This window comes from Drosophila subobscura, chromosome A, assembly GCF_008121235.1.
Source record: "Drosophila subobscura isolate 14011-0131.10 chromosome A, UCBerk_Dsub_1.0, whole genome shotgun sequence".
Taxonomy (NCBI): Eukaryota; Metazoa; Arthropoda; class Insecta; order Diptera; family Drosophilidae; genus Drosophila; species Drosophila subobscura.
In genome coordinates, this window is record NC_048530.1 from 5,680,810 (window position 1) to 5,699,511 (window position 18,702).

General features: G+C 46.9%; 4 protein-coding genes across 12 annotated transcripts; 2 read left to right on the plus strand and 2 right to left on the minus strand.

Moving 5' to 3' along the window:
• Positions 1-261: 261 nt before the first annotated feature.
• Positions 262-6,844, plus strand: LOC117894137. Its single transcript, XM_034801035.1, has 6 exons — positions 262-1,514; positions 1,782-2,814; positions 3,185-3,623; positions 3,678-4,216; positions 5,919-6,470; positions 6,528-6,844. Exons 1-6 carry the CDS (start codon positions 279-281, stop codon positions 6,689-6,691), a joined length of 3,963 nt encoding a protein of 1,320 aa, XP_034656926.1. The 5' UTR covers positions 262-278; the 3' UTR covers positions 6,692-6,844.
• LOC117901080 (WW domain-containing adapter protein with coiled-coil homolog) lies at positions 1,362-18,087 on the plus strand. Of its 9 annotated transcripts, none has more exons than XM_034811746.1 (15): positions 1,362-1,371; positions 9,946-10,038; positions 10,700-10,736; positions 13,362-13,740; positions 13,816-14,058; positions 14,123-14,197; positions 14,277-14,352; positions 14,413-14,498; positions 14,585-14,680; positions 14,747-15,204; positions 15,268-15,521; positions 15,597-16,114; positions 16,186-16,364; positions 16,519-16,646; positions 16,717-18,087. In XM_034811746.1, the coding sequence occupies exons 2-15, from the start codon at positions 9,998-10,000 to the stop codon at positions 16,793-16,795; spliced, it is 2,649 nt and encodes an 882-aa protein (XP_034667637.1). In that variant the 5' UTR covers positions 1,362-1,371; positions 9,946-9,997; the 3' UTR covers positions 16,796-18,087. The 9 variants fall into 9 exon arrangements, with proteins under 9 accessions (XP_034667637.1, XP_034667629.1, XP_034667613.1 ...); XM_034811738.1 differs by lacking the exon at positions 1,362-1,371 and adding an exon at positions 9,122-9,254 and having other exon boundaries at positions 9,542-10,038; XM_034811722.1 differs by lacking the exon at positions 1,362-1,371 and adding an exon at positions 9,139-9,324 and having other exon boundaries at positions 9,542-10,038.
• LOC117901186 lies at positions 4,529-5,840 on the minus strand. Its single transcript, XM_034811843.1, has 2 exons — positions 5,249-5,840; positions 4,529-5,186 (listed from the first exon to the last, which is right to left on the minus strand). Exons 1-2 carry the CDS (start codon positions 5,752-5,754, stop codon positions 4,586-4,588), a joined length of 1,107 nt encoding a protein of 368 aa, XP_034667734.1. The 5' UTR covers positions 5,755-5,840; the 3' UTR covers positions 4,529-4,585.
• On the minus strand, positions 7,296-8,275 carry LOC117901216. Its single transcript, XM_034811886.1, has 2 exons — positions 8,113-8,275; positions 7,296-8,044 (listed from the first exon to the last, which is right to left on the minus strand). The coding sequence occupies exons 1-2, from the start codon at positions 8,194-8,196 to the stop codon at positions 7,493-7,495; spliced, it is 636 nt and encodes a 211-aa protein (XP_034667777.1). The 5' UTR covers positions 8,197-8,275; the 3' UTR covers positions 7,296-7,492.
• Positions 18,088-18,702: the final 615 nt, after the last annotated feature.

Here is an 18,702-nt window from a genome sequence, read left to right on the forward strand (position 1 = left end):
TTTCTCCGGTTGAGAGTCGTTCGGGACTTGGACTTGGACTGTGGCTGGCGGCTGGGGGCTGGGGCCTGCCGGTTAAGTTGGGTCGCTGTGGCTGGGCCGCCGTTGCGTTGTTTCATTTATTAAACAGACTCGCAGCCAAACGGTCGCGCACGCCTCGAAGAGAACTTCCCGGCCTTCAAAGTGTGTGAGACGAACGCGCGCGGAAAAGAGAGTGAGTGAGAGAGAGAGAGAGAGAGAGAGAGAGAGTGATGGCATATAGTGGCCGTAATGGTGGTCACATGGTGGTCAAGCTGCTCTTGGCCAACCTCTGGCTGTGCCTGGCCTATGACTTTGGCTACCATCCCAGTGCCGAGGAATACGACAGCTTGTGGCATCGCGATCGGCATCGCTTGGAGCAACGCTTTGTGCCGCGCTATCAGCATGCAGAGACCTCGATACGTTTCGAGCCACCAGAATTGCATTTTCAATTGTTTAGCCAGGAGCAGGAGCAGCAAGAGGATAATCCTCACCAGCAGCAGCAGCAGCAGCAGCCATATGTGTTCGAGGAGTCCGTGGAGCAGGAGGCAAATCCCAGCAGTGTGCAGCCAGAACCAGACCTGATGCATGTGCAGAGTCAGCTGCTGGAGATTAAGCAGCCCAGACCGCAGCCAAGTCCAGCGAATGGCTCCTCCCCATCAAGTTTTCCCATCTTCTTCTCCAATCCAGCGACAGGCATTGTCTATGCCATCAGCCAAGTGGGAGAGGGATCACAATCCCGCAATGACAGCAGCAACAACGGCGGCAACGGGGGCGGCGATGGCTCCATAGCCATTTATGTGACCAAGGCACAGTACGATGCGGATCTGCAGGCAATGCGGCAAAGGTACGAGGAGCAATGCCAGCAGCTAGCGATGCCCCCAGGCACTGTGCTCTCCACGCCGAACCTAAAGCCGAATGCCCAGGGACAACAAGGACAAGGCGGTGTGACGGCACGGCCACAGATCATACGCCTGCAGAAGCCAAAAAAGTCACAGGCTGGAGCCAGCAATAAGCTGCCAAAGCCACAGCATCGACCGCCGCCGGTGATGGTAACCAGTGGGCCCATAACCACCATCAATGATCAGGTATTCAAGCTGCACCACAAAGCGAGCAGCAGCAGCACCACCACCAGCACCAGCACCAGCACAACAAGGAGACCCAAAGTATCCAACATAAAGCGAAAGAAGCGCAAGAAGAAGAAGCCAGCTCCTGTGAAGACAATCAAACGTCGGCCTGGACACAAGCGGCGCGGCAACAGCACAACAGCGGCAACAGGACACCCAGGTCCGCCACTCATTATACTGGGCAAGAGGCCGGCAGGCAGCAGCAGCAGCAGCACAACAACAACAACAACGAGTCCACCACCTGGTTCCACGCAGCTGGAGAAGCCGCACATGCCGCTGGCCACCACATCAACGGTTGGCAATATTTTCAGCCAGCATTCATTTGGATTGAATCAGGGATTTCGGGAGCATTATGCTCGGCCCCAGCTACATGTGAGACATCGTCGGGCAGCAGAAGCTGTGGCAAGCGGAGGAACGGCAGCAGAAGAAGGAGGAGGAGCAGCAGCATCCACCCTCGAAAGCTCTCCACTAGGAGCAGCAGTCAAGCGAGCAGCCACAGCCTTCAGAGTTGGAGCGGGAACAGCCAGAAGTCGTAGAAGAGGTGGAGGGTCTGGCAGCCCAAGGCCAAGGCGACCCAAGGGCAGCAGCAACAGCAAAAGCAAAAGCAAAGCTCAGCCAAAGCCGCAAACCAAACCACAGGTGGGACCTGAAGCGGCGGCGGGGCCTGGAGTGTTGCACCTGCCACACGCTGTCCATCTGCTGCACAGGAATCATAGTGGGGCAGCCAAGGAGAGTCATTCTCTGCCGGATCAGGGCAAAATCAAAATAAAGAAAAAGAAAAGGTCAAAGGCAAAGACAAAGCCCAAGGCAAAGGCAGAGAAGGGCTCAGCTTTTGATATATTCGAGCTGATGTCTGGCGGGGACTACGATGATGATGACGATGACGCCGATGGGGAGGAGGAGGAGGATGCGTACTACTATGAGGATGAGGATGCTGGCCATGAAAAGGAGCCGGCAACCAGCAGTAGCAGCCCCGAAGATCCCAAGGAGGACAGCAGCTCGGCGGAGGAGGGCGCCGACTTTGGGGCCATGGAAGAGTCAGAGTCGGGGGTGGAGACAACGCTCGCACCCTCCAGCACTGATGTGGAGGAGGAGCAGTTGTCCAGCACAAAGAACAGCATGGCCAAAAAGAAGAAGCGCATACGCATACGGAGACGACCGCCGGCCTCGGCATCCTCATCGGAGGAGGATGACTACGATGATGATGATTCTGGCGGCATTGGTGGATTTTTTCGCATGATTTTCTATCCCGTGCAAGTGGCCATGTCCCGCCTGATGGACTTTGGCTTCGGCAGTCCATCGTCATCGTCCACCGACGAGGAGGACGAGGAGGATCACAAGGTGCAGCCCACACACTACCCAACATTTCCCAGCTACACGCTCTATCACAGCGCACACAGCAACGAGGCCTATGCCCAGTCCGCAGACGAGGAAGATGATGACGAGGAGGAGGAGGAGGACGGCAGCAGCGGCCTGGGCAGTTGGTTTAGCTCTTGGTTTGGTCCGGGACGACGCACCAAGAAGATTGGCAGCACCACCACCAGCACAACCACAGTGCTGCCAGTGCCGGCACCCACCCAGGAGCCAGCGAGTTGGCTGGAGTCATGGTTTGGCCTTGGCAAAACGACAACAACCACAACGCCCACCGATGCCGATGAAGATGACTATGACAGTGAGTATTGGCCATCTGCAAATCTGGATGCAAAATTTGGTGACTGTAGCTCCTATGGTCTCTGAGAAAGAGGCGTCAAATAAGACGGACGGACAGACAGGCGGACAGACATAGACTCGGTAAATCCAATTCGAGCACTATGAGGAAAACCTCCTGCTACAATTTGATAGCCACTTTCCCCCTAATAAAAATGAGACCTAATGCATCCCAAAAGCACGAGTGGGTATCCGAGAAGGTAGACCCACCATGAGAATCAATAGGTAGAACGACGACCCTCAAATGGTGGCTGCATGTGGGAGTTTATTCTGACTCAATTTTTGTGTCACGCTTTCTGCACTCCCCCTCTTTGCCTCTTGCCCTCTCTTTTTAGAATGGTTTTATAGCTGGTTCGACGCTAAGCCCAAGAGGAAAGTGCGCCGACGCAGCACGACATCAACGACGACGTCGACGACAACCAGCCAACCGTCGGCTCAGGCTGCCGCCCAGGTGCCCATATTGACAATTGTGGATCCGTTGAGGAATCCACAAAACTGGATTGGCATACTCGCCCATCACATAGTGAACTCCACGGGCACAACGACAGCGAATCCTTTGCTGCAGGCGCTGGTCACCAGAATGACAACGACCAAGGGGACGACAACGACAACGACGACCACCGAGAAGCCGGATATGCCGCGCAGGATAAGCTATGATAAGTATCAGATATGGCGCTTGAAGCCGCAGGATGAGGCACAAGTGCGAGCACTGGAGGAGTTCAAGAAGGGCGAGGATGGCGTGAAGATGCACTGGCTGAAGGGTCCCAGTCTCAGGTGAGTTGTCAGGCTGTCAGGCTCTTCCAAATCGCTTACAAATTCCCATGCCAGAGGTCTCACCGATGTCCTGGTGCCGCAAAAAATGCTCGTGGATTTCCAGGGCACACTCAACTACGAGGGCATTGCCCATGAGGTGCTCATCTTTGATGTGGGCAAGGCCATTGCCTATGAGCAGTCGAAGGAGGACTATCTGCACACGACACCCATCGCCACGAAGCGACCCTCCAAGCCGAGGCCCATGGCCATTGCACAGCCTGGCATGACCTGGAACCGTTATCACACACACGACGAGATTGTGCAATATCTGGAGACGATGCGCATGCGGCATCCGCAGCTGGTCGAGCTCATCCACATTGGACGCTCCTATGAGGGTCGTCCACTGATTGTTGTCAAAATCGAGTCCAAGCAATCGGCGGCCAATGCAGCAGCCAATGCCACATCCTCGGGCTACAAGAGACCCAAACGCAAGCGAAAATCCGGCCAGGCGAATGCCGTCTTTGTGGAGGCTGGCGCCCATGGTCTGGCGTGGATTGGACCAGCCACGGCCACCTGGATGATCTCCGAGCTGCTGCGATTGATGAAAACCAACAGTGAGTATTTGGCGTATTTTCTACCATTTCATTTATAACTGTAGTTGGTCGGCACGCACACGCGCACACACAGCTCTGCAGACTCTCTTTCGTCAATCAATATCTCTATCACTATCCCTTTCTAGCGCTTGTCTTTCTCCGCAAAGTCACCTTGGTCTGTGGGGAGAACCAATAACTTATCCACCACGCTTAGAAATACAAGCGCTAGAAAGGGATAGCGATAGAGATATTGGTTGCCCGTAGCCCAGTAGGAAATTGGCTGCCAATAATTAAAACCACTCGTTCCGTGGCCAATTCTAGTGTTTATTTAAACTTAAAAATTTTGATTTGTTCCGTTTGCTTCCGTGAAACCTGCGATCCCTGTTGTTATTAGCCCATGAGGCGTGCAATTAGTTCCCGTATCCAGACAACCACCATCGGCGGCTGCTTCATCTCACAGGGTATGGCATACCGCTTGGAGTTTGTGTAAATGGCTCGTACCTGCTTGTCCGTGTAGCGAGCTTTTGTTGGCCCTGAGGTTGGCTCGATGTTGCATTTGCCCAGCCAGCATTTGATGGGCTTCCTGTCGCTCTTGATTGGCACTGATTTCACCTTTTGTTTGCACACCTTTGGCTGGCGGACGCTGGTGGTCTTTGGCGACGCTGCTGGACATGCTGGACATGCTGGTGGCTTTAGCTTGGGGCATGCCGGCACTGCCACAACCTTTGCTTTGACATTGAGCAAACCCCTGAGCCGGGGACAACAGTTGAGGCTCCACCTGCTCCTGGCCTTGGCACGACTCCTGCCACGGCAGCAGAAGCCACCCTCACGATTCGTGACCAGCGTCACCAGAAAGGCAATCATTAGGAGGCCAACTACTATGGCCACTGCCGTCTTCACGCGCTTGTCTGCATTCTTCAAGTCCACCAATAGCTTCACAACATAATAGCCCAATGTGATCCAGAAGCTGATTGTGCAGACAGCAAAGAAACTACAAAAAGGACGCATTTAGGCATCTAAGATCCCGGATCTACATGTGTCGCAAATACTCACACAAGTACGCCAAAAATCTCAATGAGTAAGGTGAGGGCGAGGTTGATGGTTTCGTTTTTAAAGAAATCAATGCCCACGGGTCCGCGAAGCGTGTTGTTGTTGTTGTTGTTGTTGTTGCTGTTGTTGTTGCTGTTGTTGCCAGCAGCTAGGACATCATCAAACTGTACGAAACTCCGGCCACCTAGAAAGCTGCTGCTACCTCCAATCATTAGGCTGCCGGCGGAAGCGATTCTACTCTCTGTGGCTCTGAAGTTGAGCTCTCTGAAACCGAAGCCAATGTCGTCCGGCACCTCAGGCATTAGACTGCACAACGGCAGGCTGCTGAAGCTCGTGTGCCTGCAGCCGTACTCACGCTCCTCGGGGCTGCTTCGTCCGCTGCCCGCCTGCGCTCTGCCCCGATGCATGCGCCGCTCCCTGCACTTTCTGCACGGACACAGCGACGTGGACAGGTGGCGCATGGCCATGCCCAAGCTGTAGTCCATCATGGCAGGGGTTTTCTCTGTCATTGTCCAGCAGCAGCAGCAGTAGCAGTTTTTTTTACACGTTTAATATTGCTGGAGCGGGGGACGTTTGTTTTGCCTTCTGTCTGGGGGGAATTTCAGGATACGACTATGGCAAAGGCAACTTTGAATACTTATTCCAAAACCATTTGATTTCCACCTTACGTTAGAGAGCAACGAGGAGCTGGAGCTGATACGTAATACCACGTGGTATGTTATGCCCGTGCTGAATCCGGATGGTTATGCCTTTAGCCATGAGTATGATCGTTTCTGGAAGAAGTCGCGCTCCCAGCACATGGCCCGCACGCCGGGCGGACTGCTCGACTCGGCCATGACGTGGCTGCAACCGAAACGCGGCCCGGATAAGGTATGCCACGGCGTGGATCTTGATCGGAATTGGCTCTACCATTGGGGCAAGCGTGGCAGCTCCAAGGCGCCGTGCAATGAGTTCTATGCGGGACCCGCACCCTTCTCCGAGCCAGAGACAAAGGCCGTCTCCGATTTTCTCATGGATCAACGCACACAGATCAAGCTCTACATTTCGCTGCAGGCATATGGCCAAGTGGTTTCGTATCCGGTGAAGACCAATTCCACATTCAATTCGGAGCGCTTGGATGACTTCCTGGACGTGGCCATGGTGGGCACCGACGGCCTGCGCAAAAAGGGCAGCAAATCGCGCTACAAAGTGGATGCCTCCAACGATCTGATCGAGCAGCGTTCCGGTAAGCAAGCAATCCGCCCCCTTTGGACTCTCACTCATCCTCCAAGCATTTCCAAAGGTTGCGCCGATGCCTTTGCCGCCTACGAGATTGGCATTCCCTTCAGCTACACCATCCAGCTGGCAGACAATGGTGTCCATGGCTATCTGCTGCCCAGCAGCGCCATTGAGCCAACAGCTCGGGATGCCTTTGAGATTGTCAGCGCCATGCTGGACTACATTTAAGAGCCGACTCCGACTGGTCTTTGCTGTGCGTGGAGTCTCTCTGGGGTTGGGTCAGGGCTTTATGCACACAATTCTGAGTTCCTTTTTTTTTTTTTTTTTTTTGTGCGTGTGTCTCTAGCTTTAAGTATCGCAAATCTCCTTCGCATCTAAGCTACAAACTTCTCTCAAGCAATTACTTAACGAAATAAGATTTCCATTTAGCTATTAACTTATTTTAGCTGTTTTATAATTAATAATATTTTATTTTTATTTATAATTGATTGCAATTTTTTTTGTAGCCTCAATTAGTTAATAAATTTGTAATATTTGTATTACTGTATCACACAATTAAATGTAATTTGGGGGTTTGAGTGGGTTAAAGGGAGCCAATCGTGTGACGTTTTCTTCACACATTCCCCAAGGATTCATTTGCAATTCATTTGCACAAATGTGCGTATAATTGTTGTTAAATATATTTTTATGTACATATACATATTGCAATTACACTTATCATAATTGTTTATTTGTTTTTGTTTTGGTAATGTTTAATGTTTAATGTTTTAATTTAGAGTTTTCAAGTCTTGGGCCTCAAATCGATGATTCGATTCATGTTGGTGTTTTTTTGTTGTATAATCAGTTTGCATGGATGCCATGTATGTTTGTAAATTTTCTTGGTTTTTTCTTGGTAAATATCTACGAGTATTTCGAATGTCCTTGTGGTATTCTCTGCCATCTGCTGAGGGATATGTGCGAGTGTTTTTCGTTGTTGTTGCATGTATAAGGAACTAGCTAAGGCACATTTAGTGTTCATTCTATGCGCGCTTAAACGCTTAAGCCTTGGGATAGCGAGATCTGAGCCGAGAGCTGGGAGAAGTTGGTGTAGCATTCGTTGCCACAGTAATAGAGGCCCATCAGCAGCTTAAACTGTGCCGGTGTCATGGGATAGGATTCCTGTGACATTATCACAATGGTGTCCACCCCGTTGGCTCCATTGCCATCCACCGGCTTGCCACCGAGCCGCTCATTGCAGACCAGCTCGCGGTAATTGGCAAAGGCGGCCGAACATTTGGCAATGTGGCGCACCAGCTTGTCGGTGGAGCACTGCTGCAGCACGGGTCGCTTCAGCAGCTCCGAAATGATGGAGTGCAAGTCAAAGACAATGAGATCTGGCAGATCGTGCGATGGCTCGTAGCCATCATGCAGGTCCAGCAGCTGTTGCGGCGTACTCTCGATGTCAATCAGCTTGCAGACAGAAATGCGACCCTTGACGACGGACTGACGGCCATCCCAGCCATCGTGACCCTTCGACAGATCGTACAGGCGACTTGTGATGAGCAGCACTCGCTTGTCATGGAGTGTGGCGCGTTCGCATAGCTGCAGGAAAGGAAATGTTTGAATGCGGAGGAGCACGGACATGATGCTTGTGGGTTCTGTGCACTCACCTTCCCTACGCTGCGAACGTAGTCGCTGTTGTGGGTCAGAAATATGTGATTGCTGATGAGATTTTTGGGTTGCGGCGGTCTCATGCCTTTGAAAAATCTTCAGGAATTCTTTTATTCTTATCAACGCGTTTTTATTTCGCGAGCAAATCCCATCAGTGTGACCAGCGTGACCGCGAAATTATCGAAAAAATATACCGTCAGGGCCTGGTAGATATACCAAAATATACCATTGCATCTTCAAAATATACCTTAAATATACCGTAGTCTTAAATGCCATTCCACTATTTTGATGTTCTATTTAATATTACCAGCCATGCAAAGACTTTCACCACTGAAATAATAATTTAGTCCGATTGAAGAATCAATTTTGTTTATTATAAATACTTCTTTTTATTGGATTGTATACCTTATGGCTTTATATTTTACAAAATTTGTATTTGAATTTTCCATTAAAATCACCCTTTCTGGAAGCAAAGGAGCTCTGACTTCAGTATGTAAATGTATGTAAATTATTAACAGAGATACATATATGTATGTTGATTTAAATCATTGCAATTAGTTAAAGCGCGCGCAACAAAAGAGGAAACGAAATTCTATTGTTTTCCTGAAAATTTCACAAAGCATGTGAAGGGAAGGGACCATTAGTAAATGCTATAAGCTCGGAGCGGGCAATTCTTCTATCTTTGCAACATAATTGGGGCTAGAATCCGGTTTATACATAATGGAGTTTATTAATTGTCCAGAGCCAGATTGGGGATTTTTAAAAAATTTGCTTGGAAATATTAAATGAAAATGTCAATACATCGATAATATCTTATTCATAACGCAAATATGAGCCGATTTATGTTTGGCAATGTGATCGATTGAACACTGTGCTGGATTATTTTCGCCATCTGCTGTTCACCACGAGTACTAAAATGTTGAAACATACTTTTGTCCTTGTCTTTCGCACAGCTATCGGCTTGGCAGGCACAAATGACTGCTTGGCGAACCAGAGTGCAAGCGAGACGTGTATATGAGCTGATTTGTCAAATTCAACACAGCCGTGCCGACGAACAGACCGCACAAAGCGTAATGTAAAAGAATTGAAAAAAATCATCAAGTATAGAGGCCAAACGCAGCAGTCGGGGGCGAGTTATCAAGTAATTTATATTCTTAACAACTAAATGCACCGTGTAATGCGTTGTGCATGCGAGCGGTAAGCAAATTGCGGTAAGCTAATTAAACCAGAGGCGACCCCAAAGAAGCGATGAAAAATACGAAGAAGCGACAACGACACTACACGCACACATACACACACACACACATATGCGAGCGCACACTTCATCCCAGTGAAAAAAGTGCAAGCCGCAATGCATTCTTCCAAAAAAAATTCATAATTTGCACAGGAATTGCACACAAATAGCTGATGTTGGTTCTGTTATTTCAGGAGGCAACAAGCAAAGCCAAAAAACGGCTGCTAAACGGCGAACCAAACGCACACGCCCGCGTTGAGAGAGCCCCCCATCACACTAACGTACACACACACGTATATATATTCCACACAAACACAAGCGTGTGCCTTGGCAGGTGAGAAGGAGGCGGCAAAAGCCCCGAAAAAGAAACATTAGCCGCCACAAAGGACATCACCAGGCGCAGCAGAGCAAAAGGCAAGGAAAGCCAAAGGAAGAACCCAAGGACAGAGGCCGGACCCTATCCGTAATTAGCCCCAGTTTGGCGACATAAAAGGTTCCACACTGTCACACTGAGTGCAGGAGCAGGTGTAGCAGTAGCAGCAGCAGCAGCAGCTGGAGGAGCATCACGCTGGCATTGGAGCAGGATTGGAGGCACCACCAACAACAACAATCACAATAGAAGCAGCGTATTTGGCGAACATTTTGCATTGATGGTAATGCATGCTAGAAAACCGCAGCGTATGAACGATGGGTATGATTTCCAATTACACTACACCCACACACAGAAACACTCATTCGCACACACATGGGCAAACGCATCTGCACATGCAGGCTGAAAACTTGCACAGACACAGGCACACACATATTCATGCATAGAGGCAAACCCATAATTGAATATTTTTTGTTTACGTTCTGTGTGGCTATGCTCGTAGCAGCCCCAGCCCCCTCCCTAATCTATCTTTTACCGGCCTTTGCAATATTTTGGTTTATTCATCAATTTCATAATTCTTATGATTTTCGGCCATTCATCGAATAGTTTCATTCATTTTAAAGTGGCGTTTAGTTGTAGTTTTTGGCTTATGCTTCATTCTCCAGTTGTTCGTGTGTGTTTTGTATTTTCACCACACGCTAGCTTCCTCTCGCTCGCACCGGCTCAGCTGGCAAACGAAAAAGAGATTCCTATCCACATTTACAGTTTTGCTTTTGCCATTTAACTTTTTGTTCTTTTATTTGTATTTTCGGTTATTCTTTTTAATTGAGTTTGCATTTTAAACGTTTTTAAATACACGAAAAAAAGTAACAGCCCAAAACAAAGAGTGTATAAAGTGGTTTTTGTGTGGTTTTTATTTTATTTATTTATTTATTAAATCATCTAATCCATATATTTCTTCTCTTTGCCTTTAACTCTGCAGGTACTTTGAGAAGCATACCAGTCACACTTCCTACCAGGTGAGCAGACAGTTCCCGTGTCTTTAAAAACCAAAGAACAAAAACGTCCAAATATAAAAAAAAAAAAAAACAGAAAACAAAAAACAAAAGACCAACTACAAAGAAAAAGAAAACAAAAATAGTACAACTCGTAATATACTAATCAAAACCCACGCCCCACCCGCCCTCTGATGTATCTTTTCGCATCGTATTTTGAGATTCGGTTGCTTGACTATTTTGCATGAGTTTTTGTTTTTGTTTAGTTTCATTTTGTAGGATAGTGTTAACAAGTAGTTTTTCTTAGCGGCCATCTGTGTGTGTATATATAGAGCCAAAAAGCCAATGCAAAATCCATCCAGTTATCATCTCAATTTATGTAGAAGAACACCCATCTACCCAACCAAAATCTAATTGTTGCGTTGATAAATGGTTTGATTTTTAAACATCACAAACCCAAAATTCTATTTCCTTAATTTATTGATGTGTGTCCCATCCCCCACGTTTCTGTATGTGTGTGTAACTGTGTGAGTGTGCGTGCATCCAAATGTCAAGAAACACTCCACCCCCAAAGCAACAGACACCTCTGAAACCCACAGGCCCCCCATACTCCCCCCACCAACCATTCTAGAACTGACAAAAACCGTTTCATTTTAACCCATTGGGAACACGCGGCATTGCAGCCAACCGAACTGATATTGAAACGATTGAGAAACGAATCAATGTATATCGTATGCGAAAAAGCAAACACAGAATTATTAACGAAACTGGAAAAACGCCTTGAAAATATCCTACATCAATACTAAAAGCAAACCAACCAAACAAAACGCCAAATCATTTATACATATTAATATATATATTTACTTCAAATTTGTAAACTAATAAACAAGCGAAATAATACAACAAAAATATCCTACGAAAAAAAGTTTGCGCAAAATATTAATCTGAAAAAAATATATCAAACAGAAGATGGAATATACCCAAACAAAAGGCCCGGAAAAAAATGCTTTAAACCGAGACCTATAAATATTCTATAGAAGTTATTATTAAACAATTTTACAAATTGAATATTTCCATTTATTAAACTATTAAATTTATACATATTTATACAATATATACATATATAGATTGATATATATGTATATGTATATAAACGACTATTAGAAGCAATAATTACAATGCACAACAAATTACTAAGCGCTGCCTAAACCAAATCTTAATCAAATCAGTAGCCTTAACAAAACAAAAAGAAAATAGGAACTATTACAAATTTAAAACAAACAAAAACTATCAAAAAAATAGTAACAATATACACAAACGTGCCTAAAACAAAAAAAAACTTAAGCAACAATCGATTAAAACAACAACAGCAACTAAACAAAAGGAAAAGCGAACAGGAAAGGCGAAACAAAAAGGAGAAGCCGAAAAGGCGCCGCAAGACGAAAAGCAGAGCTTACTCTGCGGTTTTAAAAATCCAAAGTTTATACAAGAAATCCAACAACATTGATATCCTAATCAGCTTTAGGACGAGGACCAGGACGAGGATCAGGATCAGGCGGCCCCTGGGCAGGAGGAGCAGCAAGTCATCGATGAGGGGCATCAGCAGCAGCAGCGGCAACCACAACCACAACAACAGCAGCAACAACAGCAACATGGCCGTTGATTTGTCTCTCTCGGTGGCAGCGCCAGCGAACTGCAGCAGCAGCAGCGGCAGCAGCAGCAGCAGCAAGAGCGCAGTCGCAGCAGCAGCAATGACATCGATGTCAACGTCAGCTGTTGGCTTCTGTCGCCTAGATGTAAGTAAAAGCGATTCGGAGAGAGGATAGAGAGAGAAAGAGGAGAGAGTGGATGAGCAGCACCGCCAGAAGGAAGTAAAAAGAAGGAAGCCGTCAAAGACGAAGAAGCAGCAACAGCCGAAGAAGCAAGCAACAACAAAAAGAAAACAGAATGCCCATCAAAAATATTTAACCAAAAAACCAAAGAATTCTTATGAATTTGTATAATTTCAACGCAAATTGAGTTTTGATTACCATTTCGTTACGTTCCCTTCGTTCCAGTTTCGTTCGCTCCTACGTTTGTTACCGTTATTTTTTACCGTTTCGTTTTGCAGTGCGAACGAAATTCCAAAAGGAAAAATTAGCAAACCGAAAAACAGCTCAAAAAAAACACACACATAATATAATATTCTCTCATTTCCTTTTTGTTTTATATACATTTGTATGTATATTGGCGTATTGGCATTATATTTATTCTCTCACAAGAAAAACAAGAACACAAATTGGCAATAATAGTAGATGCATTTCTCTCTTGCATTCCGTATTAAGGAGCCTTATTTTTGTCATTAGTTTAAAAACCATTGCGTAGAATTTAGTTTTACCATTTTGTTTGACAACTAACCGAAAGTACTTGCCCCCGTCCCCCCAAGCAGAAAAGCCGCAGCCGTAACCATATAACCATAACTTAATGATTATTAATAATTAACCAACTAACTGAACAAAATAAAAACAGACATCAGAGCAGAGCATTAGAGCATCCGCATCCATCCGCAGCATTGCAGAGCGAGACCCAGACTAAAAATCTATATATGACAATGTCCTTTTTCTACTCTCTCCAACACTTGTGCTCCTCCCCGCCTGTCTACCAATCCAGAGCTCAAAGTACAGCAGTTCAAAGCGCGACTATGAACGTGATCGTTCCTCCAATTATCGCGATCGCGACCTCTCGCCGGGTGGCAGTGGCGGTGGAGGCGGTGGCGGCACCGGTGGCGGCAGCAACAGCGGTAATGGCGGCGCCGGTGGCGGCCCACTAAACAATGGCAACAGCTATCGCTCTCAATCGCCCGATATTGATTCCCCCTCATCGAGATCACACGATTTGCGGGATCGCAACGATCATCGGGGGAGTGGCAGCGCTGGTGGTGGCGGAGGAAACGGCGGTGGTGGCCGTGGCGGCAGCAACGAGCGCTACAGCTTCATACAAAAGATGCGCGATCGGGATCGTGATGTCTACAAGAAGGATAAATATTCTGGTAAGTAGTAGTCGGCTACGGCTAAAGTTTTGCCCTGCCAAACTCTTTGCTCATGTTTTATTTTCTATGATTCAGATAAAAGAGATCGACGTGGCAATGATCGGGACTCGGAATCGTATCGCACTAATCATGACAGGGATCGTCGTGGCGGTGGCAGCGGTGCCAGCGGCAAACTATGCTCCTCCCGCGAGAATGACAAACGTTCCGGCTCTGATGATCGCGATCGGGAGAGAGATCGTGATTTGCGTGATATCCGCGACAAGCGTGATCGTGGCTCTGATCGTGACAGGGACATGTACAAGAAGGATAAATATGCAGGTGAGTGGACTGGAACACATTTAATTATTATATTTATTTATGTTCCTTCTCTCGGTACACACAGACAAGCGGGATCGCAGCGACAGGGGTGAGCGTACGGCGCGTTATGGCGACTGGAGTGAACATGTCAGCTCGTCGGGTGAGTGTCAACGATAGCTGCAATAATAGCTGCGATGCCTCCTGCTAAGTGTGTTCTCCTGTTTTGAATCTCTTTGCAGGAAAAATGTATTATTACAACTGCAAGACGGAAATCTCTCAGTGGGAGAAGCCAAAGGAATGGGTGGACAGAGAAAGGTAATCATCATCTCCCTTTCTCCCTTTCCTCCGCTCCTTCAGTGCGTATTTATTTTCTAGGAATTTGCCCCGTGATCAGCATAGGGAGAAGGACTATCGCGATAAGGAGCGAGACCGAGATCGCGATGATCGCTTCAGCAGATCGAGTAAGTCAGAAATGGGAGATATTCCTTTATTGGATTTCTATCATTAATTATCTCTGTCTCTGTCTTTTGCACTCTCTTTTGCACAGCATATAAACATTCCAATTCTTCGCGGGATAATACACGACTGAGATGGAGCTACAATGATGATGTGGGGCCGCCGAGTCATCGGAGACGTTTGGATGGTATGTTTGAGCCCGAAACTTAATGCAGGATTACGTTTCTCATGCAAGTCTCTGACCAAACAACAGGTCGGCATAACGAGAATGCTGATATGGATATTAGCGGCGATTCGACGCCCACCTCAGAGGCCAGCTACTCCCTGAGCGGCACCCCCACCACGCATGGCGGCACCGGGATGAGTGGCGGTGGAGGAGGCGGCGGCGGCGGCGGCAGCGGTGGTGGTGGTAATAGCAGCAATGCAACAATGGATCAACCCATGGGTAATGCATTGCCCCGGCTGGCCTCACATCCGAATACTGGCAGCTCCTCGGGAGCTGGCGGAGCGCCAATGGGAGGATCAGCGGCTGCAGCAGCTGCGTTGCACTACAGCGGTAGTGGGTCAGGCGCGGGACCCGTGTCCGGTGCCACCATGCTACCCACCAGCGGACTCTCCTCGGTGCCGCCAAGCATTGCCAATAGCAGCAGCAGCAGCAACAGCAGCAGCCTTAGAAACTCAGTTGTTGGCCACATTGGCTCAACCTCCAGCGTAGGTTCTTCCCTTTGATGTGCTTTTTCTTTGCTTTGAATAACTGATAATTGACTTTTGTAGACGACTGTGCCAACGCTGTCGAATCAGGATCCCCACCAGCAGCAGCATCAACACCAGCATCACCTAAACTCAAATGCACCGTTGCCGCCTGGCAGCGGCAGCAAGGGACGCCAAAAGATGCATTTGGGTATGAGCGTGCACGACCATGGGCAACACAATTCATCTGTGAATGCATCAGGGTCCGATGCGTTGGTGAGTCATGCCTACAATTCGGTCAGTAATTCAGTCAGCGGCAATAGCTTAAATAGCTTAAGGTATGTCTTCCAACTGTCCCTCCCTTCTCCATGCCTAACCCAACTGATAATTCTTTAAATTATATTCACTTTCAGGGACAATAACAGCATCAATTCCCCTCTGTACATGTCGCATCCCCATCACAATCTGTCGCCCCCGCTGAATTATACCAAGAGTCCCATACCCACGATTGTGGGTATTACGAACACCGGAACGGTTGTGAATGCCGCCAGCATTATTGGAAATTCATATACCTGCCAGGCGACCTACGGGCCGATCAAGACTGTTGTCGATGGTGGTGTCTCACCGGCAACACCAGGCGGTGGCGGCAACGGTAGCAGCCAAAATATTGTACCCGGCCTGGGTGCCGTCAGTGGGATCAGTGTGATCACCTCAATGGGCAGCAACAGTGTGGCGGGGGTGATGTCTCTTGGGGATGGCGGTCCGCCAACACCAACCATGGAATTAGATTTAAGCTCAGCTTTAGAACAGCAACAGCAGCAGCAACAGGTGGCAATGGCCGCCACAATGGCAGCGGCAGCCCTTGCAGTCGCACAGGCATCAGTCCAGCAGCAACAGCAGGCGGCGCAACAGGCCCAACAGCAGCGAAAGTGTAAGTCTTTGCATAATTGATTCCTCCTAATGGTTCCCCAACTAATTAATCCCTCTCGGTTCGGTCCGTAGTGGATGGGGCATCGGGCGCACTTAGCTCATTGCAGAGCTGTGTGGGCTCTTCAGTTCAGGCGGCAAATCTTCGAGGGCCGGAGATATCGCCAAAGTTGGCCAAATACTTTCGCGCTGATTTGATTGCGCATGTGACCAATTGGCAGGCTGAGATACTGGAGCGTCAGGTAAGCTTTGAGGTAGGATATGGTCGTACAATAACACATGAACATATTTCTATTTTGATTTGATTCCTCCCAATTATTTGATCTAACACCCCGCTCTCCCGTCCCCGTTGCCCATCGCCACGTTTCTGGTTGAACATTTGACATTAATCCTGGTACCTTGTTGCAGGCGCAAAAATGCTGCGAGGACACGCATCTGTTTGGGGATATTACCTGCACGAGAATTTGCGCGGAACTGAAATGCGCCCGGAGTCTAGTGCGCAGCACTGAGATCAACGCCACACTCCAGGAACAGAAGTGAGTGCCCTAAGCCTAAGTCAAAGTATAATCTATAAACTATATCCGTTTGGTCTTATTTACTTTACAGAATCATGTATTTGCGCCAGCAAATTCGCCGAATTGAGGAGTCGAAGACTCAGAACGCGTTCATGTCAGACGATACTTAGGATCAGGAGCAGGTTAGGCTGCGCGTGCATCGCAAGCTGTCTGTCAGGCTCAAAAAGAGCATATTCTGGCGCAGCTGATGATGATTGCGATGATGTGTTGATGATACGCCCAGAACCCCACCCAGCTGCATTGAATTGCCTTCTCCATCTCGCATTTTGACGATGATGTGGGGACCATGATGGTGATTGCGAGTGGGGGCACGCGGCCACCAATAACACCATACTCACACACACACGTGCATCCTGCTGTTTTGCTCCTCTACTCGACTCGATTCGACTCTACTCTACCCACAAGGCGACGCATCATCCGCCAGCCCTAAAAGCAAAAACCACACAACGGATGCTCTCCTGTGATCCGCGAGAGAACCCTCATGTGCTCTCTCTGCTGTGGGGTGGCAGCGGCACAATGAAGGCAAAGTTTTAAAACTCGCGGCTGCAGCGCAAGAAACTCTACAGCAACGAGACAAGAAATGTTCCACCACAAGATAACAACAACAAAAACAAGCTGTTCAACAACAAGAAGAAAACAAGAAGCTGTTCAACAACAAGATAAAGAAAACCAACTGCAACAAAAAAAAAAAAAACTAAAATATAATTTATAATTAGCAAGAAAACGTAAATTAAATATTTAATTAAACAAACAATGAAGCAAGAGAGCGGAAGAGAAGAAACTCAATAGGAATCACCAACAAACACCAACCCTCAACTAATAAAAATGAAGTAAGAGGACTTAAATATGCAATATACAAATCGAAACCCAATCAAGAAGCAATAGAGATATAGCCTCGAAATCGAATTAGATCGAAGACACAAGAACACCAACAACAACAACAACAACAAAAACAAAAACAAATCAGAAACCGAACACCAACAAATGTCAACATAGTATACTCAACTACAATAAAAAGCAAAAAATTAAACTATATACAAATTATATATAACTATATATATAGAGTATATAAAGATTGTATATGTAAAAAGAAGAAACACAGCATCTACTATATATACGTACATATATGGTACATATGAACATAATAATGGTGGACATACAAAACCAAAATGCGAGTCAAGTCTAACAAGTCGAATCCTTCACACGCTTTCAGCCTTCGTTAGCAGGAAAACAAAACAAAATAAAAGATTCACATTAGAGAGGCGAGAACTACATAAAACAACTAGGGCCTGTTCTCTCTGCTTCTCCTCCAAGTAATTTTGTAGAACAGCTTGAGGAACGCAACGGGGGGGAAACACTTTTATGTTTCTCCTATATAAACCCAAAACAGAAAAGAACAAAACAAAAATAACAAAGAAAACACCAAGCTGTTCGGTTCAGCTTTGACCAAACTGATTAAGCAAATGATTAATATTTATTTCAAATGCAATATCCCAGAGATATAGAGAGAGAGAGACACAGAGAGAGAGAGAGAGAGAGAGAGAGAGAGAGAAAGATGTTTCGTTTGTTTTTTGGGGATTGATCGTTATTGATGGATGCTTAAAGGATATGGATGATTGCTCTTGATAAGTGCAATTGTTTTACCCCGATGTTCAACAATTTAATGATGGAAATTGTCTATAGTTATTAGAAATCCCACACATGCACATACACACACACACGCCACACTATCCAGACACACACACGCGACACACGTCGCCCCACCCCATACATTGCTTGGAACCCATCCCATCAAAAATTTATAATTACTTAAGTTTACTCTTTTTTATGATGCTACGAATCGTATCTTAAGTATGTAGTAGTACTACTATTTTTTTTTCCGTTTCAATTTCCCGCATTATTATGTATGATTATCTCTTTAGTATAATTGTTTCGGATAACCCTAAACGTAAGCCTACAAAAAACCCTTTATATTTACACCTAAATGAATATATAGATATTCCGCTATATACACATA

What these genes read in the sequence shown, in the direction of transcription:
- LOC117901216 (XM_034811886.1), bottom strand. Translation starts at nt 8,196, where the DNA reads ATGAGACCGCCGCAACCCAAAAATCTCATCAGCAATCACATATTTCTG. An exon ending in ACGTTCGCAGCGTAGGGAAG is followed by an intron (nt 8,045 to 8,112) that starts GTGAGTGCACAG and finishes CCTTTCCTGCAG; the next exon opens with CTATGCGAACGCGCCACACT.
- LOC117894137 (XM_034801035.1), top strand. Translation starts at nt 279, where the DNA reads ATGGTGGTCAAGCTGCTCTTGGCCAACCTCTGGCTGTGCCTGGCCTAT. An exon ending in CGATGAAGATGACTATGACA is followed by an intron (nt 2,815 to 3,184) that starts GTGAGTATTGGC and finishes CTCTCTTTTTAG; the next exon opens with AATGGTTTTATAGCTGGTTC. An exon ending in TCTGATCGAGCAGCGTTCCG is followed by an intron (nt 6,471 to 6,527) that starts GTAAGCAAGCAA and finishes GCATTTCCAAAG; the next exon opens with GTTGCGCCGATGCCTTTGCC.
- LOC117901080 (XM_034811706.1), top strand. Translation starts at nt 12,302, where the DNA reads ATGAGGGGCATCAGCAGCAGCAGCGGCAACCACAACCACAACAACAGC. An exon ending in TTGGCTTCTGTCGCCTAGAT is followed by an intron (nt 12,509 to 13,361) that starts GTAAGTAAAAGC and finishes CTACCAATCCAG; the next exon opens with AGCTCAAAGTACAGCAGTTC. An exon ending in CAAGAAGGATAAATATGCAG is followed by an intron (nt 14,059 to 14,122) that starts GTGAGTGGACTG and finishes CGGTACACACAG; the next exon opens with ACAAGCGGGATCGCAGCGAC.
- LOC117901186 (XM_034811843.1), bottom strand. Translation starts at nt 5,754, where the DNA reads ATGACAGAGAAAACCCCTGCCATGATGGACTACAGCTTGGGCATGGCC. An exon ending in GAGATTTTTGGCGTACTTGT is followed by an intron (nt 5,187 to 5,248) that starts GTGAGTATTTGC and finishes TCCTTTTTGTAG; the next exon opens with TTTCTTTGCTGTCTGCACAA.